This window comes from Mus musculus, chromosome X, assembly GCF_000001635.26.
Source record: "Mus musculus strain C57BL/6J chromosome X, GRCm38.p6 C57BL/6J".
In the NCBI taxonomy this organism is placed as follows: Eukaryota; Metazoa; Chordata; class Mammalia; order Rodentia; family Muridae; genus Mus; species Mus musculus.
The window spans coordinates 53063860-53088799 of record NC_000086.7 but is presented as its reverse complement, the minus strand read 5'-3'; the positions used below and the strand labels follow the sequence as shown (position 1 = coordinate 53088799).

The following is a 24940-nucleotide window of genomic DNA, read 5'->3' as shown; positions in this document are numbered from 1 at the left end:
AGTTACATGTGTTACAAAGGGCTAGCTTAATGGTTCTCTTTAAAATAGTTTTTAAGGTTTCCAACTGCAGCCTGAAGAGTGGAATTCTCACCCTCTAGTCCCAGTTCCTTGTTGTTTTTATTTGGAGAGAGGATGTTTTGCAGAATTTGTGGGTAAAGGGGGATTGGGGTGAAATTGAGGTTAAGAATTCATAGGGAACAAGAGGTAAAGACTGAAGCCATTGCTCCTGTGTTGAGAGGTCACCGTGCAGGCAATTCATTAAATGTATAGTAATTTTCCATCACTGCAGTATGAAAATCAGCACATCCAACAAAATATTTCACACCTAGGCAAAGTCAAACCCATCTTCTGTGTGGCCCTAAGTGGTAATTTTCTGGAAGGAAAACTTATTTGAAACAAATGTCAGAACAGAAATGTTGCTTAGGAGGGACCTAGAGAAGCCATAGCACTTAAGGTTCATAACTATCACCTACGAAGACTACACTCCCCAGCCTCAGACCCTCTGAAGGTTAGCGTGCAGGTCCAGGCTTTGTGTTCATCTACCTGTGTATATAGGTGTCTTCTCTTGTTTGCTTTCATGGCAAAACCTGGTGCTAATATTTCTTTCATATACTACATGAAAAATCAAAGTAAAATAATGGATCCATTGTATAGCACACTGCGGCTTGGTGACAAAACAAGAGGAGGATCTCAAAATGATGGTTGGGATTAGATCTGGATAGCCATTGAGGAGCTTTCTGTGGCCAACAGTAGAATGAAGCTCTGTTTAGGACCCACAGCTAAAAAATGCAGGTACTCTGAACCCAAAATGGGAGCTCCTAAGCATCTGTGTTATCTTGAATGGAACTTGTCAGGTTTTGCTTGTGACACTGGTAAAGGGAAGGCGAGCCTTGGGGCTGGCTTCAACACCTAGCTATGAAGCCCCCTCCCCCAAAGAGAGAGAGGTGTCATGAAGGTACTGTGAGGGAAAGTTGCCACAGTGTCAGACTCTCTTCCCGGATGCCTGCCCACCGTCTTTTTTATTTTTTTTTTCCATTCACTTATACATACATTCCTGTAGTATTTACCAAACACCTATTTCAGGCAGGAGCCAGGGCAGGAGTATACAGAAGGCATTTGTTTTCCCCTCTCCCTCTCAATAGCTCTTCTCTCCTCCTCTCTCTCCCCATAATTCAGTGGTAACAGGGCTGGATGGAGTAATATTCAAAATTTGTCCCTGTAGGAGACATCTGCGCCAGGAATTTCCAGCAACCCCCAAGGAGAGTGGCAGATTGATGAGACTCTGGTAGGGACTAACTAGGGAGTGGAAAGAGGTGGGAGTAGATGGAGACCTGCAGCCAGCAGTCTGCCTGAGCCCACTCTATAACTCCCATTGATAAGATACTTGCTCTGCTCCAGGCCCTGTATATGCCACTCCTCATGCACAATCTTACTGTCCTCTGTAGTCACTCTTATGATAACACCCTGTTTTATATGAGGAAATTAAAGCCAGGAGTTGAAAGGGACATGTCCAGGGCCACATAGGACTTGGTAGAAACTCCACTCCCCCCACCCCTACCACTCAAGGTTAACTCTGATATCCTATCCTCTTTGGCTTTGGGTTTTGGTTTTTGAAACAGAATCTTATTATGTAACCTGACCTGGAATTCACTGTGTATCTTGGGCTAGCCTTAAACTCCTCATCTTTATGCCTCAGCCTCTCTGTATGCTGAGATTGCAGGAAGCTAGGTGTGAAGGCTCTTGCCTGTAATCACAGCACCCCACCCCCAGCTTAGTCTTTGTTTCCTTGAGGCCCAGGGCACCTGCTAGGGAAGCACTGTACCATGGAGCTACATCCCTGGACAGCCTGAGCTGTTGAAAATGTCCAGGCATGGGCAAGATAGATAAGTACCTGAGTGACTTCAGTGTGTCAGGATGATCCTGGAAGGAACCTACACTATTCTTTAATAGATGTATAGTCTTGGGTATTATTTACCAAGCATTACTATCTTCCTATATAAAATAATAATATGTATCTCATCCTACAAACCACAAGTTCTAAGGGGTCTCATAGCACAATAATAATTGATAGTGGTAGGGATAGTGACATGAGATCATAAACAAAAACTACTTAGTATATTTCCTGATGTGTGACTTCTGCTTGGATGTGCAGTTAGTTACGTTTTTTTATACTTAACAAAAAATAAATTTAATTACAGAAACACTGGTTGAAACTTTATATCTTAGAAACTGTACTAAGTAAGTAAGCTAGGTGTGAAGGCCTGTAATCACAGCACTTGTGGGGCAGAGTCAGAAGGATTGCCGAAAGTTCAAGGCCTGCCTGAGATAGTCTTAAATTGCAGTCACGTGTGTCCCACAAGGTGACTTCATTCACTGTCTCCTCCTTATCAATGTCATTTCTCATCCTCCAAATCTAATCAGCTAGATCTGGAATTCCCAAGATCACGTATATATAGGGCAATCCAAACAAGGGTATTGCCAGGTCTAAGTTAAAAGTCACCCTTGTATGTTCACAAATTCTGAAACACACACACACACACACACACAAGAAGCCATACTGCCAATCCTTGTACTTAAAATAGCAAATTGTGCTTACAACTTGTTTTTTTTTAACAAATAAATAAATAATAAAATACCCACAGGTCTATCATCACCCATGAACAAAATCCCCCAAAGAGAGCCCAAAAAAGAGAATTCCTCCATGGAGATCCATTTCATTTCATAAATAATAATGAGATGGCTCTTTGCAACATGTTCTTGATTCCTCTGTCACACAATTCCCTCGATTTTTTATTCACATTTTCCTCCCTCGTTCTGTAGAACAGCCGTCACCAAAGAGCTAGGGCAGCTGCCATTGTGTGCCAAGAGATTGTCGTGCCATTTTCCAGGGGTATCAAAAACCAAGGAGTGTCAGTTACCTCCACATCTCCTATCTGGGGTCATGCCCTGTGAGAACTTATTCTATTTCAGCTTCTACTTCTAGGCTGTCAGGGGAAAAAATGAGCACCTGCTTCAGTCACTGCCCCAGTATGGACACACTAATCCCTGGCTTTACGAGGGGTTTGCCTCCCATGCAACAGAGCCAGGCTCTTCTAATGGGCCAGCGCTTCTGGTTTTAATACCCGAGTCTTGATTTCTAACAGGTGGGTGCCACAGTTGTTCTGCTTTTCGTATGAGCCAAGTTGATGGCTCAAACAATATGCAATTCTTCATAAAGAGCCTGTGAAGCCAGGAGATGCTCTTAGTGGGGGCAGGGAATCAGCTCAACCCCCACCACCACCAACAACACATCAAGCTAGTGATTTTGAACAGGAATGAAGAATTTCCCAACCTTGCAGCTAGCTTTCTTCATCCTGGAAGAAAGTAGATGAATATTTTCTCTTGTTCTCGCTCTCGCTCTCGCTCTCGCTCTCCCTCTTGCTCTCCCTCTCCCTCTCCCTCTCCCTCTCCCTTCTCAGTATTATAATGTATGTGAAAATCGCAGTGATATTAGAGCACAAGAGCAGCCTAGCTCTGGATATGTAGAATGTGGCACTAATGAGGAGTCACCCACTGACTGACATTAGGCTGCTGATGCTACTGCTTGCTCCCTTCCCTCCTATCCAGGCTCGTTCTGCAGTGAGACAGCTACCTAGGCTTGGTAAGTGAAGTCCAGAAGTCTTTATAAAAAGACATGATGAAGTCAGAAAGAGGCGTGGTCCCTGTCTCCAGTGTAATAGGGACTATGATATTGTCTTCTTCCATGAGAACTATAAGGCTCATAGGATGTGTGATAGCCCTTTTAGCTTCAGGAAAAGTAGTTGGACAGGCAGTTTCGGAGTTGTCATATCTATGGCTTTGTATACAAGTCAAGTGGGTTTGTATTACCAAAATATAATGGGGGCCACTTAGGAGACTGCTCAGTTAGTAAAGACTTTCTTGTACAAGCCTGAGAACCTGAATTCAAATCTCCAGGAGCCATGTAGAAAGCTGGCTATGTAGAGTGCCTAGAATTCTAGTGCTGGGGTAATGGAGATCAGAAGATCCCTAGAGTTTGCTAGATGGCCTGTCTTGCCAAATTGATGAGGTTCAGGTGCAGTGAAAGGCCCCATCTCAAAAATTAAGATGGTTGTCAGTTGAAGAAGACAACCAATGTTGATCTTTAGCCTCCACATGCATATGCACATGTACACACATACAGACACACAGAATAGAGATAGATAGATAGATAGATAGATAGATAGATAGATAGATAGATAGACAGACAGACAAATGAGTTTGGAATGCCTGAATATCTCACATGTTCCTGGGTCCATTATATTCAAAGTATGCATGCAGACCATGGAACAAATGTGTTCTGTTAAAATAGGAATGGCTTCTTTTTCTCAAAGTCTCAAATATGAGGAATGATAAAATAGAAAGTGACCTAGAGTTGCCTACACTGTAGCTTTGCATGTCTGCCTCTCCTTTATTGCCTTTGCTTTTCTCTTCCCCTGCTTAAAAAGCTCTTCGCTTCCCTAACACCGGAGAGTTATATAAGCTATAACTCTCTTTCCCTCCTGTATGTCTGTCTGTTTTGAGATCTGGTCTCTCTATGTAACTTTGGCCTAGAACTCTATGTAGATCAGGCTGGCCTTGAACACCGAGATCTGCCTGCCTCAGCCTCTCAAGTACTGGGATTAAAGGTGCACACCACTGTGGCAGGCCTCTTTCCTGTGAGTTTGGCATATTCTTCCCATCTTGTCCTTGCACTTACTAGCTTTATATCTTAAGTGAGTTTCCTTACCCATCTAGCTCTCAGCGTCTTCTCTAAGGTGAGCCTAGTAGCAACCATACATAGTACCTATCACACAGAGCTGCAGTGGAGGGTGTATAAGATTGTGCATGGAGAGCCCTTGCTCAGTGCCTCAGTAAGTCTGTCTCCTTCCTTCTGCAGTGGAATGTTTCTAAAATCAGGAAAGTATCTCTGATTGTATAATGTCAGACTGAGTTTTTCTTTCTTTCTTTCTTTCTTTCTTTCTTTCTTCCTTTTTTACAGCCCTTAGTAGAAAAAAAAAGGAAAACTTTCTAAATAAGGAATTATAGATACAGCACATGGAAAGGTCCTCTAACTCTGTACAAGACAAAATAGTGAAGTTTCAGAATAGCCTGTTCACTGCAAAGTCCCTTTAGCTCTTGCACTACAGCAGATGTTGTAACCTGGTGGAAGGTAAGCCATATTGGAAATTAAACAGCACCCCCACACACACCATCTCCTTAAACCCAACCCACACATGGTGGGGTAGGTTTAAGAGCTGATGACTTGGCATGAAGAAGTGCTGGATTTGGTGGGAAGAAAGAGGATTCACAAAGAACTACTCAGCCTTCTCAGAATTGGGGATCATTTGTTCCTTTTGGAAGTGGATGCTCTCCGGGATGAGCACCTGCCCTCGCTGGAGAGTTTCAGTGACTATCCCATCCTTTCTCAAGTGCCTGGTTTTGAGGAATGGAAGTTCAGCTTTCTAGGAAAATTCAGCCTATACACACCTGAGTCTGTCCTGGCTAGCCTATAGTAGAGATCTCAACAGAAACCCTAACAATATGCCTGAGATTTTTTTTTCCAAAGCTCAGTCTAGCAAGAAAGCCTGACTTGCCTCTCAATGCCTCTCAATGCCACCTCAGAGCTCCTCTCAGCCTTCCACCCTTACAGGAGGTTGCTCCCAGAAGCCCTCTGTGGCTTGTTTTGCTCAGTTTGAATGCTGATTTTGTTTATTCTCCTAATTCAGCCATAAGATGCTAAGGCAGATTCCCCATGTATCTTAGAGCAGTCGTTCACAGGTTAATCTACTTCAGAACTCTCTTCTCATCACAATGATTAGCTCATGACAATGGCCTGTGACTGTGGATTCACTGTGACCGGAGAAGGGTACCAACAGGCTTGTGGGAAGGTCTGGGGCCCAAATTCATTTTCACAACCATGATCTTGGCCAAAGCTTTCTGCCTTTCTAGGCCCCAATTTCAATGGCATTAGCATGTGATTCCTGCCTTTGGGGACCTTACAAGACAGCTGCGAGCATTAAGAGGGATAAGACACAGTATGCTGTGTTAGCAGAGGGAGAGTTCTATTCAAATAAAAAAATATCCAAATTAAGCAAAAATGTGGTGTTCTTGAGAGTTATTGCCATATGTGATCCATATATGATCAAACAAGCTTTTGTGTAAACTCTCCAGATTCTGCAATTGCTTAAAGCCTTGCAAATGAGCATAAAGGTATTTTTAAAGGTCATTATCATTACTCCATTCTTAGTTAAGTAGAAACTTCTCTTTGAACACTTGTCCTATTGCTACAGAAGGGCCTGACTGGTCTCTAGTTCCAAAGAGAAGAGGAGCAAGAACTAAAATTGCAAGACAAACCTTAGCAGAAGGAGCTCAACGACCACACAGTTTAGAAAAGCAATCAATCACAAATCCCTGTCCTCCCAGGCATGGTGGCCCCAACCAAACTGACAGGGAAAAAATGTTTGGCAAGTTAAAAATAGGTAGGACTTCTTCTTCTCAGTAAAAACTTAAGTAAACGGTGGATTTCTCCCCACGTGGTGGTACTAGTCTGTAATGTCAGCCACTTAGGAGACTGAGGCAGAAGACTCGCAAAGGCAAAGCCAACTTAGACTACAGAGTGAGTTCCTAGTCATTCTAGGTGGCTTAACAAGATTCTATCTCCAAATAATAAGTAAAAGGAAGACTTAAGAGCTGGAGAGATACACCAGTAGATGATATAAGCCTTGATACACAAGCACAAGGACCAGAGTTAGGAGCCCTAGCATCCGCATAGAGAATGGGGCAGGCATGGTGGCCCACCTATAATCCCAGCACTCCAGAGGCAGAAACAGTGATCTTAAGAGCAAGCTGGCTACCTAGACTAGCTGAATCAGTAAGATCCGGGTTCAAAGAAAGATGCTTCATAAACAAAATGGAGTGTGATTGAGGAAGACACCTGATACTGGCCTTCGCAAGCATATGCAAACACACACACACACACACACACACACACACACACACACAGGGTGGAAGAGAGTGCATTCCAAGTTAAAACTTCACACAGAGGAAATGAATTGCCTCTCCAGCCATCATAATAAGTTGTCATTCTTTCTTAACTTGGAAGCCTACATAGGAAGCCAAAGGCCCTCAGCTCCTAACCAGCCTTTCCCACCTATTTTTGAAGCAACATTTTGTCTCTCCTGCCAGGATCCAAGACCAGCACCAGCAGCCCTTATGCCAGGTCTCTTTCTGTTTGGCCTCATTTCCTGTTGTCTCATTAGCTTTCTCATTCAAAATGGAATTTAAGGTTGGAGGAAGTTATAAAACCCAACCTTTATAGTTGCAGGCTCTTTTCTCAGGAAAGGGGTATGTCTGTTCAACCGCTGGAAAAAAAATACAGGTATTATTTTGTTAGTACTACAAATAAGATGGCTTGAGGCATGGAACTTTATTGTCTCCCAGTTGTGGAGGCCAGAAGCCCAAGATCAAGGCGTGAGTGGGGCCAGGATGTCTGAGAGCCCTAGGTGGTGAGGGGCTCAGCTATGTAGTTCTGGTATTTGTCAACAATCCCTGAATTGCAGCTCTAGCATTCCAGGATGTGGCCATCTTCTCCTTGTGTGTCTTCGTGTTATCTTTTCTCTGCCCATGCCTGTCTCTGTGCTAAAGTTTCTCCTTTTAAGAAGATATCATCAGTCACATTGGATTAGAGCCTACCACAATGATCTCATTTTAACTTTCTTGCCTCTATAGAGACCCTACTTTCAAATAAGGTCTCATTCTGAGACACTCTTCATTAAGATTTTGACATATCTTCTAGGGAGGGATGCAATTGAAACCATATGTTTTGTAGATGAGTGATATGGATGCAAAGACTTAACCCTTGAAAAAATTCCAAATAAATTATCATTTGGGGTTTTTTGCCTTTGGTTAGGAAAAGATTATCAAGGAGCAGAGAATTTACCCTTTTTGTTATTCATAAAATAATATTATATATCAAATATGATAATACAACAGAGGATCCTTTAATTTTTTTTATTTTATGTTATTTTATTGAGACAACGCTTTACTCTGTAGCTCTGGCTACCCTTAAACTTGTTATGTAGTTAAGAGACCAGCCTGACTCTTCCTCCAAAATGCTGGGATTAAAAGTATTAAATATATTATATATTTATTTTAGTGTATATATTGTATAACATAAATAATGAACACAGGTTCAACCTATTGTATATACATATGTGCTTTCCTGTATATATGTTTTAACCAAATAGTGATTTCAGGAAGAAGGTACAAAACCAAGTCCCTGTTATATCAGAGTCTAGATCAGGAGTATCACACCTGAGTTCAAATCATTGCTACATAAAATATGGAGAACAGTGATGAATAGTGATATTTGCCAGTGAAATACTATCCTTTATGTATTATATAGGATTATAATTATATATATGTATATATATAATTATAATATAGAAATACTATACCTTATGTATAATATAGGATTAACTCTGAACACTTTTGACACTGCTCAGAAAAGGGAAACTCAAACCAAACCTGAGATTGACCACAGAGACTTAGCTCACTTTGCATCCAGTTTCCCAGGACCTTGGGAGAAGTCTGGTCTCGCCCTCTATGCTTGGATCTGGCATGAGCTTGTCCATCTGCTTTCAGAAGGAACAGTGTGAAAGCCTGTGGCTGTGGTTCCTTCTTTAGCTTAGAAAAGTTTTAAGTGACTCCAGAGCCCTACCCATGTGCCCGAGTAATCCCACTGACTACAGCAGGACCCTTCCATGGACGGACCTGAAGCTTCTGGTTCGCATTATACTGCCTCTCGAGAACCAAGACAGTCTGACTTGGGCTTGAGAACTTCTTTGTTTTTTCCCCTGTATAAAAGCTAAAGGAAGAAAGACTTCTACTTTGTCCTCTTTAGGGGTTGGTTCATCACAGGGAATTGGGGAGAGGGGAAGAGGTGTACAAGGAGTGTCGTCTGCATTTGGGATAATGGACAATGGAATTATCAGTCTAGGAAGATATAAAGTCTTTATCATCAGCAAGCCAAGCAGGCAAGCCAATGAGCAGAAGAAGTATGATCTCAAACTACAAAGGCTCTCCCACTATTACAAGCCTTGAAGTGAAATATTGGGAAAGGTGGTGAAGGGGATAGCGAATTAATTAAATTCGGATCCTTAGGGTCTAGACAAGGAGGCATAGGGACAGGTAATGATTTCTGATAGTCTTTTGTATGTGTGTGTGTGTGTTTTCAGTGTGTGCATACATGTTCATGTATATGTATACATATACAGATATGTGCATGTATGTGCACACGTGTAAAAGTGTAGAGGCAAGAGGCCAATGCTGGGTGTCTTCCTTAACTGTTCTCCAACTGATTTTTTTCCAAGACAGTGTGTGACTGAAGCTGGAGCTCATAGACTCATTTAAGCTGTCTGGCCAGTGCTGGAGGGAATTGCCTGTATTCGTCCCAGGCCCTACTCCACCCCCTACCCCTCAGCCCCCACCCCCGCCTCTCTAGAGCTGGGATAACTAGCACACATCATGGTGCCTGGCTTTTTACATAGGTTCAGGGATCAAACTTCGGTCCTCACAGTTGCAAAGCAAGCCCTTTACCTACTGAACCAACTCCCTAGCCCCATGTATTTGTCTTTGTCTATTCAGAAACTATTTGCTGATTGCTTATTGTATATCAGACACTGTGGTAGGTTTCTTAAAGAGTTTCCAGGGACTAGGCTGATGGCTCCAGCATTGGCTGATGGCAGCTCACACTATCTGTAACTGTAGCTCCACAGGATCCAACACCTCTTCTGGCCTCTACAGGCACCAGGCAAATCCATGATACACAAACATGCATGCAGGTAAAACACTCATACAAATAAGATAAAATTCTAAATTTAAAAAAAAGTTTATGGGCCAAGAATTAAGGATAAAAATAAGTAGTAGGGATCAAAATGACATGGGAAAGAGATGTGAGGCTTTCTTTCTATCTGAGGGATGTACTCATATCTGTATATGTGTGCTCGTGTGCCCACATGCACATATACATGCATGGTTTTCTTTTCTCCCAATGTCTCAGCCACAGCCAAAGCCTCTTTACTTTCTGTAATATGTGCACACACCTCCCAAATTGTAGGCTCCCTAAAGTTGACTGACAGCATTCCTATCAAAAGAACCTTTCTTCTAAATCTTCTCTCCCTGTCAGGAGCCAAGTGATGGCAATTGGCCCCAGCCAGGATACATACACATGTGCCACGTGGCCACACTCTGGGTAAAGCCAAGACACATAGTAGCTTTGAGTTACGGAAAGATGCATGCCAGTTAGGTCAGTTAAAAATCAACCAGACAGCCTATAAAATCAACCATGGTTTGACTTGGACATAGGCCACTCTTAAGAGGCTATATACATGCACCCTGCTTTAAAGACTCTGCCCAAAGCTTCCAGTTTTAAAAGGGAACAGCGAATGTTCCTAGCTGGGTTTTGGAAGCTATCTAGAGCCCTTGCTTATTGATACAAGTTGTATCAAGGAGGTGGTATGGCCCTGGGTGGAGCATCCGATCCAACTCTCTGCCCTCCCTAGGCTAAGATTCTGAAATCATCTCAAGTGAACTGGCCTTTATTTGGTTTCAGTAGCCTTGTAGAGCCTACTAAAGGGTTAAACATGTGGTCTGGCCTGCTGTGGAGTTGAGAGTCTTGCACAGACACAAACCTACCTTGTCTTTTTAAAATGAGAAGGGACTCTGGGGCTTTGTGGCAAATGGTGTCGTTTTCTGGGGGAGGGGGGAGGGGGAATTAATCTCAAATAAATGATTAAATTAAAACATAAACTGAATTAGAGGCATACATTTGGGATTTTTCCTTACATTTTTATGGAAATTATGAAATACATCCCTATCCCTTTGTTCGACTTTAAAATTAAAACAACTCAGCTTCTCCACATGGGAGGAAAGGGGTTTCTAGGACCTGAGACTTCCAGTTTCCCCTTGTGTATGGCTTTCTGTATTTTTTTTTAATTTTGTGTTCAGCTAAGGCATGGCTCCCCATTGTTTTGTAGCCTTATTGTGGTTTGATTTCACATTGGACTACTTACCTTTTAGTAACTAAATTCCCAGCCCAGCGAAAAGTTCTCTCTCTTACAAGGAGCCCAGGCTCTTATTTATTTCACAACCTTTATTTGTGTATCAGATGAACCATGACATTTAAACTATGCTTGATAGCTTAACAGATTATAAGAACAAAACCAGATGGCCCAAACAAAAATAATGCTTTGATTGCTTTCAAATTCAACGTCAAAAATTAAAAACAGCTTTCAGAAAGCCTTGACATTTTTTTTCTAGAAATGACTTTGAATCATATATGTATACATGGACCTTCTGACCCCAAATTAGAAGTATATAAAACAAAAATTTAACAATGGCTAGTTAGGAGTGTTTTCCTCTTTCATCTTTTCTATGGCTCCATTTTTTCCCTGCAGTTCCTTTTAGAATAAAACTATATATGTGTATATATTTAATGGCTGCTTTTTAGTTTAATTTGAACGGCGCCTTTTTAAAGGATCCCGTCGAGGTGTTTTTCTCTATGAAGAAAATGGACTTTGTTAAGCATTAGCAGTTCATAATTCTTCCACGGAAAACGGTGAATAATGTGCAGTTATTTTAGCACTGTGTTTCTCGGGGCTCCAAAACATAACCTGTCCCAGGGTCTTTAGCGGGAGTGCAAGCTCCATAAAAGCACTTATTTCATTTTCTAGCTCACTTTAGTGTACCTTCGGCATGTAAGACCTTGTATTAATAATCACAAGCCTCGCTCTCTTTGAGAACAATTAGCCAAATAATTCTTTAAAACTGGACTATAAGAGAACCCTGACCTTAAAAGGCTCTCTCCCCTTGAGGTAGTATACAGGGTAAAGTTAGATTACGACTGCCTGATCTGCTAAAAAACGATCAAGCGTTCAAAGCACCCAGGTGCTTTTCTCTTTGTGTCTCTCTGTCTCTGTCTCTGTCTCTGTCTCTGTCTCTGTCTCTGTGTCTGTGTCTCTCTCCTTGTTCTGTAGAAGACCCTTTATTGCAACTCTGACTCCTTTTTCTTCAAAGAAGATACAAAAGAATGAGCAAACTTTGTTGCAAATCCAAGCTCTGACGTTCTATTTTCCCGAGCTAATTGCATGCTCTTTTGGAGTTTCCTTTTCCTCTTTGTTTCCCTTTGTTTTGACAACAAGAGTCTGGGAAAACAATATACAAATGATCACTTTGCTGTCTCGAGTATACTGAATTTTAAAAATAAATTAACTGTCGAACCAGACAGCTTCCAGGGGTTTATGGAGTGATCTCTTTCTCCAAACTGTTCCAAAAACAGATGTGGAAGTGTTTAGCTTAATTCCCCTCCCAGTTCTCCACGAAGAATTCCTACATGTCTCTAGTGACATCAGAGGAGATGGGCGGACAAAATTCCCACCTGCTTTCTGGGAGATTTGTGTTTTAGGCTTCTCACTGTGCTCAGTAACGCCACAAAACTGATTTGCACTTGAGTTTTTGTGTCTTTTAGAAAGCTTTGTAATCCAGACATGGTGGCTCAAGCCTTTAATATCAGCACTTGGGAAGCAGAGACAGACCCATCTCTTGAGTCTGAGGCCAATCTGGCCTACATAGGAAGTTCCAAGCCAGCCAGCCCTACATAGTAGGCCACTATCTAAAGAAATAAAAAAGAAAAGCGTCCTGAAATTTCAAAGTCCCTATATTTTAATCAATATAAAATACACCTAAAGTCTACCTCTGGGCTCCACATGCACACATAGAATAAAACACAAACACACACACAAACACAAACTTGTTCTTCTGGTCTCAGTGAAACTCTGTTCTTTTAACCAATTTGCTACCTTTTACACTTACACCAGGTTCTATTTTTAAGTTTCAGAACACGGGTTCTCAACCTTCCTAATGCTGTGACCGCTTAATGCAGTCCATGTTGTGGTGACCTCCAACCATAACATTATTTCTGTTGCTACCTCATAGCTGTAATTTTGCTACCATTATGAATCATAATGTAAATATCGGATATGTAGGATATGAGATATGTGACCCCTGTGAAAGGGTCCTTCCACCCCCAAAAAGGTCATGGCCCGGATTGTGATTCACTGTTTTAGAACTGATGGAGATAGTAAATAACTTGTGTCAACTATATCATAATATCATATTATCCCCCATAAATTATTCTAAAAACATGAATATACTCTTTTCATTCCATGGACGCATTCACAGATTGATAATATTTGAGGAAAACTTTTGGCTATGTACTGACCATATATGCACTGTCTTTGCTATTATCCCCTGAACAGTACAACCTAATGACTGTTTCCATACCGTTTATATAAGTAATCTAGAGCTAAGTTAGAGATGAGTGGCCTGACGGATGGGGCTGGATTGTATGCTTTTTGTATAAGAGAGTTGAGCATCTGCAGATTTGGGTATTCCCCCAAGCTCCGAGAACCAGCCCTACATAGTGAAGGACAACTGTATCTATTTTGTTATTCCAATTGTTATTTTCCACTTTAACTACATCCCCACCTAACTTTACAAGTAACATTTTCAGCCATTCCCTGTAGAGATCGTGGCATGGTGGCACGACATTATAGTTTCTCACCGCACCTGAAGGTTACCATTTTGTCTAGTCTGTCTATTCAGGCTGTTCCATGGATTCAGTGGCTCCGCCCGCCTCTTGGCCTCTAGGATTACAGGCAGCCAAGCAACTTTGTACCTACCTTCTGGAGATCTGGTCCTCCTGCTTACGGCACAAGCGATTTACCCAGTGAGCCATCTTCCTAACCCTCATTTCATGCATTTTGAATGTAAAGGACTATTCTGAATAGGGGCAGTCTTGGTAGAGGAAGGGAAGCAAAGGAAAATTTCTGTTGAAGGAACTAGTGGGAAATGTATATGCATAAACCACATTCAAGAAAACAAAAAGTTCCTTGTACTCTGGAACTGCACGGAAAACAAACACTTTGCATCCAGGTGTTAGAAGAGTTTGCCTGGCCACTCTATAGCTCAGTTCATGACGGTATGTTCCATAGTTGAGCCCTGTTTCATTAAACCAACAAGTCTCAGTTCACTGCAGGGAAAAATTGCAATCAAGGCCAAATCCAGCTCCCATAATACATACTCTAAAACCTGTTTTCTAAGCCCACCTGCCAGAAGTTGAACAGTAGTCACAAGGTGAGCACTCCTGTCTTTGTATTTCCAATCCTCCTGGGTCCCCAACTGCCCCATTAGCACTGATGGTTTCCGGAGAGTTTAGCTGGAATTGTGCTCGAATCCCACATCTCTTGGGCTGCTGTGTACAGGTCCATCTAGAGCTGAAATACCTTCAGTCTGGTACCTCCCATCATCTTCCACTTCCCTTCTTAGCCCTTCAGCTGCCTTCGGCCCTGGTAACCCCAGTCTTCTTGGTCCCTTCTCTAGATCCTATGCTGCCAGATGATCTCAGTTAGATAGGTATAAGGAAAGCCAGCTCATGGGATGAATTCACACTGTGTGGTGAACGACCTATAACCATTCCCCAGCCCAAATGAGTACATCGTGGGTGGACAAACACACCCTTCTCCCTGGTCCCTGCAAAGGGCAGGCAGCTGGGAGAGGATGGCTGCTGTATTTTTTGATGAGGTGTTTTTAGCAAAAGGGGGCATGTCCTAAAATACAGCCTTGAAGTACTGGGCTCTGACTTAGAAAACCTATTATCAAGTACATTCTGCTCTCCTCCTAATCTCTAGCCTTTCCCTTCTCCCTCAGAGCTATGGGACCTTGAGCATAGTTTGCACTGACTTTCATTAAAGTTCTTTTTTTCTGAGTCCAGAGGTATGTCGTCATGTGCATAGGCATCTTCATTTATTGCTTCTGTCACATGGCAATCTGTTGCTGGCTAGAGGAAATGGGTTCTGCATTGTCCAAGTTTGAAGTTTTGTACTAAGTGATTGCTGAAACAGTGGTGTCAGCAAACCCTTTCTTTCAAACTGAAAAAGAGCAATAGAACTTGAAAAGTGGGTGTGGAACAAGAAGATAGTCTGAAGTGATTGCCTGGCTTTTTTCTTGGAGAATGTAGGCATTTGGTAACTTTATTTGGATTATTCATGAGAAAAGGGAAGAGGAGGGGGAATTACACAAAGGATGCTTGGGAAAGGGAGAGGAAATGGACAGATTAACTCCCGGACCAGAACAGCTTTCGACTGGAGCCTCAGTTTGGGGATTGAGAACAAAAATGGGATGAAAGAATTGTTTCCTCGGCCTATTCCAGGAACTACTTAATGAAAAGGATTTTGTTCAAGACAGATAGCCCCAAGTAGTGAGATCATGTTAAATAAAGGAAAGGGAACTAAGGGGAGACAGGAATGGAGAAAGGAAGGAAGGAAGGAAGGAAGGAAGGAAGGAAGGAAGGGAGGGAGGGAGGGAGGGAGGGAGGGAGGGAGGGAGGGAGGGAGGGAGGGAGGGAGGGAGGAAGGGATGAGAGACAGAAAGCTAGTCTAAAGCATCTTTAGCACAGAATGGTTTCTTTAGTAACAGACAAAATGACAGTGATGGGGGTTATTCTCTGTCTCTGTCTCTCTCTGTTTATATGTGTGTCTCTGTGTGTCTCTATCTCTCTGTCTCTGTGTGTGTGTTGCTGCTGCTGCTGCATTTCTATTGTTGCTTTTGTGAGAAAATAAAATAAAATCAGCCCCATTAGCAACAATTCAGAACAAAGACAGAGTACAGAAAAGTCTCCTTTGGCTTCTTTTTATATCACACCCCCCCCAACACTACAGAGAGAATGAACAGTCATTGAGAAGAAAAGAAAGATAGCAAGAGCCAGCAAGCAAGTGGTACCCACCAGAAACCCAGCATTCCAATCCAGGCCAGTGCACTCACTCCTTGTGGGCCTCCACACGGTTTTTCCCTTTGAAAACTCTGCATATCTGTCCAGAGCAAAGGCAGAGAAAGGGCTGCCTGTTTACAAATGGGAAAGAGTAATGTCTTAGGGGAGCATCTTAGCCTGATGCTATGAATATAGTAGGCACTCAATAAATATTTTTCAAAGGATGAAATCATCTATATGGGGAATACTTAGCAGGGAACAAAAGCTAATCTCTACACTATGTACATGTATTTCCTTCCAATGTTTAGGTACTTTCCGTTTGATTCATGTGCTTTTCCATGTTTAAAATGAAAGCTGAATTATTATCTCGTGATGTTATTCTCCTTTCTCCCCTTGTTGCCTTCGTCTGCAGCCATGTTTTAGACACTTATTCTTAGTTTTATTCTTTTCTCCCTGCCACTCTCTCTACCACTCTTTTGAAAGGCAAAAGGCAAAAAGAACCCAAAAGGTAGCAAGTGTAACAGTATCGAGACAAAGAATGTAGGAGCTAGTTAGTCAATCTACACAGAAAGAAAGCATAAACAAAATGCTTCCTTTTTAATGTAGGCCTTCTTTTAAGTAGTTTATATGTGATACACATTTAAAATGTAAAAAGTACTGAGAAGAGAGAAACTTCCATGTGAGGCAGAAGTGAATTTCAATTTCATTGCAGGAGCTTGCATATTAAAGATAACTAGCATGGCCAGTTGGGACTTTATTTATTTATTTATTTATTTATTTATTTATTTATTTATTTGGTCAGGCTTTGGATGAAATCCATGCCATCCCATATTCTAGGTTAGTGTTCTACCTCTGAGCAACATGGGCCTGGAATGGTGGCATATGGCTTCTTTAAGTTGGCCTTCTCATACTGTTTTGGTATAAAACACATATTGTTCCCTCATGTGGAGAATGAGACTCTGCACTGATCAGGGTTGTTATCCCATTTTGTGTAAGGCTAGCAAAAAAAAAAAAAATCCAAATGAAACAGTTTCCGTATTAAACATTAAATCAAAGAAAAATACAGTTTAAACTAGTAACCTAATCTGCCTTAATGGTGTAATGTTCTCACATATATTATCCCAATGAGTCCTTCAATATGACCTACTTTCTTAGCAAACAAATTGAATTTTAAAACCTAAGAAAAAGCCTGATGAAATGTTTCAGTGGATAAAGGCTCTTGCTGGCAAGCCTGACGACCTGAGTTCAAGTCCTAGAATCCACGTGGTAGAAGGAGAAACTCCTAAAGCTTGTCCTCTGCCCTCTGTCCTCTGTACACTTACCTCCCCACAATGAAGTAGAACAAACTGAGCAAACACCTTCGTACAATCAAATATAACAAGTTCTAAAAAAAAAAAAAAAAAAAAAAAAACAAACCCTAAGGAGAAATTACATTTTATCCCTGACAACAACATATTGAAATTTGGCTGAATGGCTTAGCTAAATATGACCAAATTAATTCATCTGGAACTATTATCAGTAGCATTGTAACTCATGATGACCAAAAAATTCTCTGATACATTGGGCCATGTTGTAAATCAAAGGAATTTCAGAAAGAAATAAAATCAGAGAAATTTCAGAAAGGGAGGAAAAGAGGGAGGGAGGAGGGAGGGAGCGAGGGAGGGAGGGAGGGAGGGAGGGAGGGAGGGAGGGAGAGAGGGAGGGAGGGAGGGAGGGAGAGAGAGAGAGAGAGAGAGAGAGAGAGAGAGAGAGAGAAGACAAAATAGAAAAATAAAACCAAGAGCAAATAACAAAAATAGCATTCTGAGCCTGGTGTGGTGGCTTACAGTGAAATCCCAACACTTCTGAGGTAGAGGTAGAAGGATTGTCACAGTCCAAGGCCAGAATATACAACATAGTGAGTTACAGGCCAGCCTTGGCTACAGAGTAAGACCATGTCTCAAAAAACAAACAAACAAACAAACAAACAAAAACAAAAACATAATCCCCTAATTGCACTTCTTTTAAAAACTCATAACTGAGCTAACACCTAAGGTAACTTGCCTCTTACGTTTTTGTGTGTTCTAGAATCCTTCCTGGACGCCTTCTTGTCTCCTGTGAGTCTTCACCTAACCTGCTGCAAGAATGAACCTTCGCAAGTTCCTGGGAGGCACTGTCTTAGTCGCCTTCATGCTCTTCAGCTACTCGGAGCAAAACCAAGTGAATGTGCTGTGCTCGACAGATTGGTTCATGGTCACCGTTCACCCCTTCTTGCTGAATAATGATGTGTATGTTCATTTTTACGAGGTGCACCTGGGCCTTGGTTGCCCTCCCAATCATGTTCACCCACATTTCTACCAGTTTCACTACCGCGTTACCGAATGTGGCATCCGCATCAAGGCTGTCTCTCCAGATGTCGTCATCTATAGCTCTGAGATTCACTATGCTTCCAAGGGCTCATCAACGAAATATGTGATTCCCGTGTCCTGTGCTGCCCCTCGCCGGTCCCCTTGGCTCACTAAGCCCTACTCCGCGAAAGCACCTAGCAACAACATGGGTGCGACTCCGAAGAATGATACTTCCTACCACGTGTTCACCTTGCCAGAGCCTAGCGAACAACCCAACTGCAGCTGCCCACCTTATGTCTACAATCAAAAGAGCATGTAAACCCTCCATCATGGGACAGAGTCTTTGGAGGTCCTTCTTGTGTAGTCATCTGACTGTGCAAATGTTTCTGGGGACTAGTGTGTTCACTCAGATGATCTGAGGAAACCCATATAGTGCCCAGATGTAAGGGCTTCTGAAAATTCTGTTTCTAAAAATGAATATATAGCATTTTCTACTGTCAGCCAAATAGATGCCATGATAGCTCTTTTAGGGGAATTTTGGAAAGGGTCAATTCATATATAGCTGATTGTAACTTTTTTTTTTACTATTTTTGTATCTTTTAAAACAATAATAAAATTCTGATTGGCAATAAATTATCAGTTGGATGGTTTTGCTTCATAAACATATATCTCATTTTATCTACGGAACAGGCATTAGTCTAAGTGGTTTGCTAGCATTGGTGCCTGGGTTTTTCTCTCTGGGATGGTTTCCCACCCTTTCAGGTTCCTTTACAAAGCCTTTCCCAAGGGAAATCTCTTGCTCTGTATCCACACTTCCCGTCTTCTTGTCTTCTGTTTACCACCACAAAGCTTAGCACTAAGTCTCCCTTGTTTGATGTCCAGCTGTACCATTTTTTATGTACAGAAAGGATAAGCTAGTTATCTTCAAGTCTCCGTGGTTCTGGGAAGCACACAAGTCACGTTCCAATGCTCCCATGCTAGGTTCCCAAGGCTGAACTGGATCGTAAACTTACAGTGCTTTGATAACAGCCCTCCCACCCACCCCCAACATATAAACTATCAGAAACCAGCCCAAAGTGTGGCTGTCCATTAGCTTTCTCAAAGGCTTACAGCAACAAGAGGAAGTGAATAAGTCAACAACTATTTATTATGCAGTGAAACTACATGCAGACCTGCCTCTGGACACCAAATAAATGGTAGTGAGAAGAAAGGGACTCAGAGAAATTGAGGTCGCATAGCTAGTAAGCAAATAAGTAAATAAAGATAAACTCAGATAGTGACAAATGCTATGCAGAACTTCAAACAAAGTGACATGGGAAACTGGGGAGGGAACAGGCCTCTGGGGTCTTGCCATTTGAACTATGTCTTGGATGTGAAGACTGAGATAATCTGGAAAGAAAATATTCCAGATAGTAGAGACATCTCCATTAGCCCTCTCTACAATCTTGTAAAAGAAGTGCTCTTCTCATACCCAGTTTAAAAATAAGAAAACTTTTCTTTTTGAAAGAGGTAGGAGGATTGCTACAAGTTCAGACTAATATGATCTACATGGTAAGACCACACACACACACACACACACACACACACACACACACACACACACACACGAGGATGCAGGGGAGGAGGGGAATTGAGACATGGCTGATTAAGAAAGCAGTTCATAGAAGTGGATGCTCGCAGTCAACTATTGGATGGATCACAGTGCCCCCAATGGAGGAGCTAGAGAAAGTACCCAAGGAGCTAAAGGGAACTTCAACCCTATAGGTGGAACAACATTATGAACTAACCAGTACCCCGGAGCTCTTGACTCTAGCTGCATATGTATCAAAAGATGGCCTAGTCGGCCATCACTGGAAAGAGATGCCCATTGGACAGGCAAACTTTATATGCCTCAGTACAGGGGAACGCCAGGGCCAAAAAGTGGGAGTGGGTGGGTAAGGGAGTGGGGGGGGGGTATAGGGGACATTTGGGATAGCATTGGAAATGTAGTTGAGGAAAATACGTAATAAAAAAAAAAAAAGAAAGCAGTTCATGCCAGGAGTGGTGGCGCACACCTTTAATCCCAGCACTTGGGAGGCAGAGGCAGGCAGATTTCTGAGTTTGAGGCCAGCCTGGTCTACAAAGTGAGTTCCAGGACAGCCAGGGCTATACGGAGAAACCCTGTCTCAAAAAAAAAAAAGAAAGAAAGAAAGAAAGAAAGAAAGAAAGAAAGAAAGAAAGAAAGAAAGAAAGAAGAAGAAAAGAAAGAAAGAAAGAAAGAAAGAAAGAAAGAAAGAAAGAAAGAAAGAAAGAAAGAAAGAAAGAAAGAAAGAAAGAAAGCAGTTCACGGCCATATACCTAGTAAGAAGCAAACTCTTCAAAATATCATATTGTATATCATAAGCATAACATTCTTATTCTGTATATCACAAGCATAATATTCTTATTTGTCAGTAGAAGTTAATTTTTAAAGAAAAATGTGGTATGGAAGAGAGACGACTCAGCCATTGAAAGCATTTGCTGCTCCTCCAAAGGACCAAATTCACTTTTCCGTCATCCACATCAGGCAACAGCCATCTCTTCACTTGAGTTCCAGGAGTTCCAAAGCCTCTGGCTCTTGTTGGTGCCTGCACACACTTGCCCACCCACAGACAGACCTACACACGTACACATAATTAAATACGTTAAAATAAATCTTTAACTAAAAACAAGAATGCAATATAGAAGCACAATTTTTCTCATTAATAAAGGTGAAGTACTTTTACCAGATGAATAAAGATTTAGAGGGCCATCACCAAGAAAAGAAATTCAACTATGGGAGTTAAAGAAACAGAGATTCATCTCAGTTTTTCCCTTTTTGATAAACTGACAGGTTGCAATCCCTGGAGGGTAGGTAGGAATGCAACAAATATCTATTACAATTATCTGAGGGGTCAATCACTACGTTAGATGTTGGGAATTTAATGGCTGACAAGAGCCAACACAGTTTGATGTGATAAACCATGTAAAGTTACCTATGGAGTTAGAGGCTATAAAGGCTATTAAAAGCCCATAGGATGGGTTTGCACAAAGATATGAGGACCAGGACTGAGGTCATAGGAGAAAATGCCAGGAGTTTATTTCAACCCAGTGGAGGCAGGGCAAAGGGACAGATGATGGTGGAAAACAATAACAAGGGTAAGAAGAACATCAAAGAAGACATATGTGACCAAAAAATGATGTGTGGCAAGATTGGGAAGACAGACAGATCAGATCTAGTTGCCAGAGCAACAGATAAATCAAGATGGAGTAAGCCTAGAATTCATGCAATTGGGAATAATTGAGGAGGTTCTGAAATGAAAGTTTGTTTCATTGAATTAAGATGAAGGAGAAGGACATTTTAGGCAGAGAGAATGAAAAGAGAACTGACTGTCCTGTTCCCAGAAGCTATCAACTGCCAATAGCTCCACAGCTATAAATGGGACTTGGTGAGACCCTCCCAAATGCATGCTGGAATTTTAGCTGGCTTGATCTTGTGGGGGGAGGGGATTCTTATGCATCCATCCAAAGCTAATGTGAGTTGTGAGTGCAATAGCCCCCATGCTCAGGAGGATGGCCCTACCTCCCAAAACACACACACACACACATACACACACACACACACAATGGCATCGGGTTAAAAAAAGAATATATGAACTTGGAAGTGAAAAGTGATGAAGAGGTATGGGAGACTTCAGAAGGAGGCAGGAGGAGTAGATTTGATTTTTAAAAAAATTACTATAAACATGCACGAAATTCTAAAACATTAAAAGAAATGAATGTTTATGAAGAAATACTGATCAGTAACCATATTTTACATAACTTGACATCCCAGTATAATTAAGCAATGTTTTAAATCAGTAATAAAGGCTGAGACATAGCTCTGGAAGAGCAAAAACCGATCTTAATCCTGAGTCATGTCTCCAACCCTTCACCCCTGAGCTGTCTGTTGAGTAATTTAATTAGCTTGTGATACACCACTCCAAAAGAATCTTTTCCTTCTTTATTGTGGTAATGCTCAGTTAATTCTCAAGGTGACAAGGTTTATAAACCTCCATATCATAGTGTTCAGAATGTTTGCAATAATAGTAAGAAATGCTTTGTTGCCATCAAAGGAAATGAGCGTGTTCACCTTTCAATTTCTAGAAAAGCCAAAAGGTCTGCAGCATTTGTTAGGATAATTGCTTGTCAGATACTTAAGAATTAGAGCTGTAATGAGATGTTTCAGCCATAAAAGGAGACTGAGAGTAATGTCCACTTGTTTTACTCTTGGGCTGAGGATGCAGCTTGCTAGTACAGTGCACACGTAGCATGTGCAAGGCCCTGGCTTCAGTCTCTTAGCACCACAAAAAACACTCTCCTCGCTGTTGTTTTCCTAAAACAACAAACCACATTTTAAAAATATTGCCAATTTATTTATTCTTTGGTTAAACTATATTTTTTCATTGAGTAAAGTACGTACACACATACATATAAATACACACACACACACACATATATATATGCATACTAAGGGCAAACATATTAATTTTAATATATAAGTTCTTTTTATTACATTTTTAGTGTATGTACCACAGCATGAAAATGGAGGTCAGAAGACAATGTTGTGAAGTCACTTCTCTTCTTCTTCCACCATGCAGGTTCTGGGAAACATAATAAAGTCCTCATGCTTGATAGCAAGCACCTTTACCCTCATATCCACCTAGCCTAGAATATGAAATCCAGTCTTTAAAAAAAAAACCAATAATTTTCCAAGTGATGTCCATCAAATAGTCAATTTTTCTTTTTAAATTAAAAAATATTGGGCTGGAGAGATGGTTCAGCAGTTAAGAGCACTGACTGCTCTCCAGAGGTCCTGAGTTCAATTCTCAGCAACTACATGATGGCTCACAACCATCTGTAATGAGAGCTGATGCCCTCTTCTGGTGTGTCTGAAGACAGTAACAATGTACCCATACATAAAATAAATAGTTCTTTTAAAAATTACAATTTGTTTTTAATTTCTTTGTATACGTGGCTTCTAGTGGGCCTTGATACATATTTAGAGGTCACAGGGGAACTCTGCAGAACCGCTTCTGTCCTGTCTGGTGGGTCAGAGAGATGAAACTTGGGTCTTCAGGTTGGTGGCAAGAGTCTTTACCTTCTCTGCCACCTCACTATCTTTACCTTCTGTGCCACCTCACTAGCCCCATCTTTTTTCTAAGATTCATTTACATGACAGAACACAAGGAAACCCAGGGTGCAGGCCCACCCCACAAGCAAAAGAAGGTCAGTAGTTTAAGAACAAATTGATGTAGCAGTAAGCTTCCACATCATTCCTACACCAACACCCTGGAATAATTTATGGTCTCCAAGTCAAAATAAAGTAATCTCTGGGGTTGGGGATTTAGCTCAGTGATGGAGCACTTGTGAAAAATCCTCCTCCAATGATAAAAGATGCTCCCACACACTGAAGAAGGGAGGTTATTCAGGTTATAGACCAAGTGTGCGGGAGATCCAGGCTGCCCGAGTTACTTTCGATGTTGTTTTAACTTCATGAAAATATTTGATGACAATATTTTCAAACTGCCCGTGAAAGAGAACACTCTCCATTTAGAGGCCATGTTACCACCAAAACCAGTCAGATCCTAGGTTGTGGAGCAGTTCCTTTTCTTTTTCTTTTCCTTCTTTCTTTTTTCTTTTGACTTAACATCTACTGTTGTTATAAAACATACCTATTGATAAGCTTAGCCATTAACTTTGGTTTCTTTTGGGGGGGGTTGTTTTTTGTTTTGTTTTGTTTTTTCGACACAGGGTTTCTCTGTGTAGCCCTGGCTGTCCTGGAACTCACTCTGTAAACCAAGCTGTCCTCGAACTCAGAAATCCGCCTGCCTCTGCCTCCCAAGTGCTGGGATTAAAGGCGTGTGCCACCACTGCCTGGCAGCCATTAACTTTAAAAGTCAATGAAAAAACAAGTCAGGACTAGTTAAGACTTCTGGTGTTCACAGCTAGGGGAGAGGGAAGTGTTAGAAAGAAGACAAAGGAAGAGGAAATGGGGACAGTTACCTTAGTTATTTTTTTCTGTTGCTATGATCTAATGCCCTGAGGAGAGCAACTCAAAGCCAGAGTAGGCTGGAGAGATGACTCAGTGATTCAGGCCAAGGACTGCTCTTCTGGAAAGCCTGAATCTGGTTCCTAGCACCCATATTGGGTGCTCACATTCACCTGGAAGTTCAGCTTCAGGAGACCCAACACGTTTTCTGGTTTCTGAAGACACCTATGCACATATGCTATCCAATACACATAAATTAAAAAAAAAACATTAAAGACAGAAAGGGTTTAGCTCACGGTTCGAGGTTACAGTTCTTGTCATTTCAAGGAAGTAAGCCACATGGTTACAGGATCTTGAGGCTGCTATTCCCATCAGACCCACAGAGAGGATGTTCCTTTATCTTCAGTCTAAGCCCCAAGCCCATAGCATGGTTCTTCACACAGTTAAGATAGGTCTTCCCACTCCAATTAACCTATCTAGATAACCCCTCTCAGAAATGCTCAGAGGATGACCTCATCTACATAATTCCTCTTGGCCTTGCTGCTGGGCTTGTGACTGGAGATCCTGTCAAGCTGACAAATCATATGACATGGAGGAAGGTGACGTATCTTCTGACGTAGATTCAGCACGGCATATCTTTTTCTCCTTTTTCCTCCTCCCAAATAACAATTTTACTTGTGTACAATGGAGACTGGAATATTCTACATAAAGATGGGTGTGGCTTTTACAAAATTTGTATGC

The 24940-nt window shown here is 41.6% G+C and overlaps 1 protein-coding gene and 1 long non-coding RNA gene across 6 annotated transcripts in view; one reads left to right on the top strand and one right to left on the bottom strand.

Moving 5' to 3' along the window:
• Plac1 (placental specific protein 1) overlaps window positions 1–18807 on the top strand; it is a 170118-nt gene extending 151311 nt beyond the window's left edge. For 2 of the 4 annotated variants that reach the window (XM_006541525.2, XM_011251016.3), the window contains exon 3: window positions 17912–18807. In XM_006541525.2, coding sequence (XP_006541588.1) covers window positions 17969–18490 — 522 coding nt within the window. In that variant the 5' untranslated portion in view covers window positions 17912–17968 and the 3' untranslated portion in view covers window positions 18491–18807. The remainder of the gene's footprint in view (window positions 1–17911) is intronic. The other 2 variants (NM_001357802.1, NM_019538.5) reach the window with 1 other exon arrangement.
• Gm35988 overlaps window positions 1–24940 on the bottom strand; it is a 103869-nt gene extending 78929 nt beyond the window's left edge. The window contains exon 1 of one of the 2 annotated variants that reach the window (XR_882310.2): window positions 24496–24940. This is a non-coding gene — a long non-coding RNA (predicted gene, 35988). Of the gene's footprint in view, window positions 1–15859; window positions 16559–24495 lie in introns of those variants that run through there. The other variant, XR_882309.3, reaches the window with a different exon arrangement.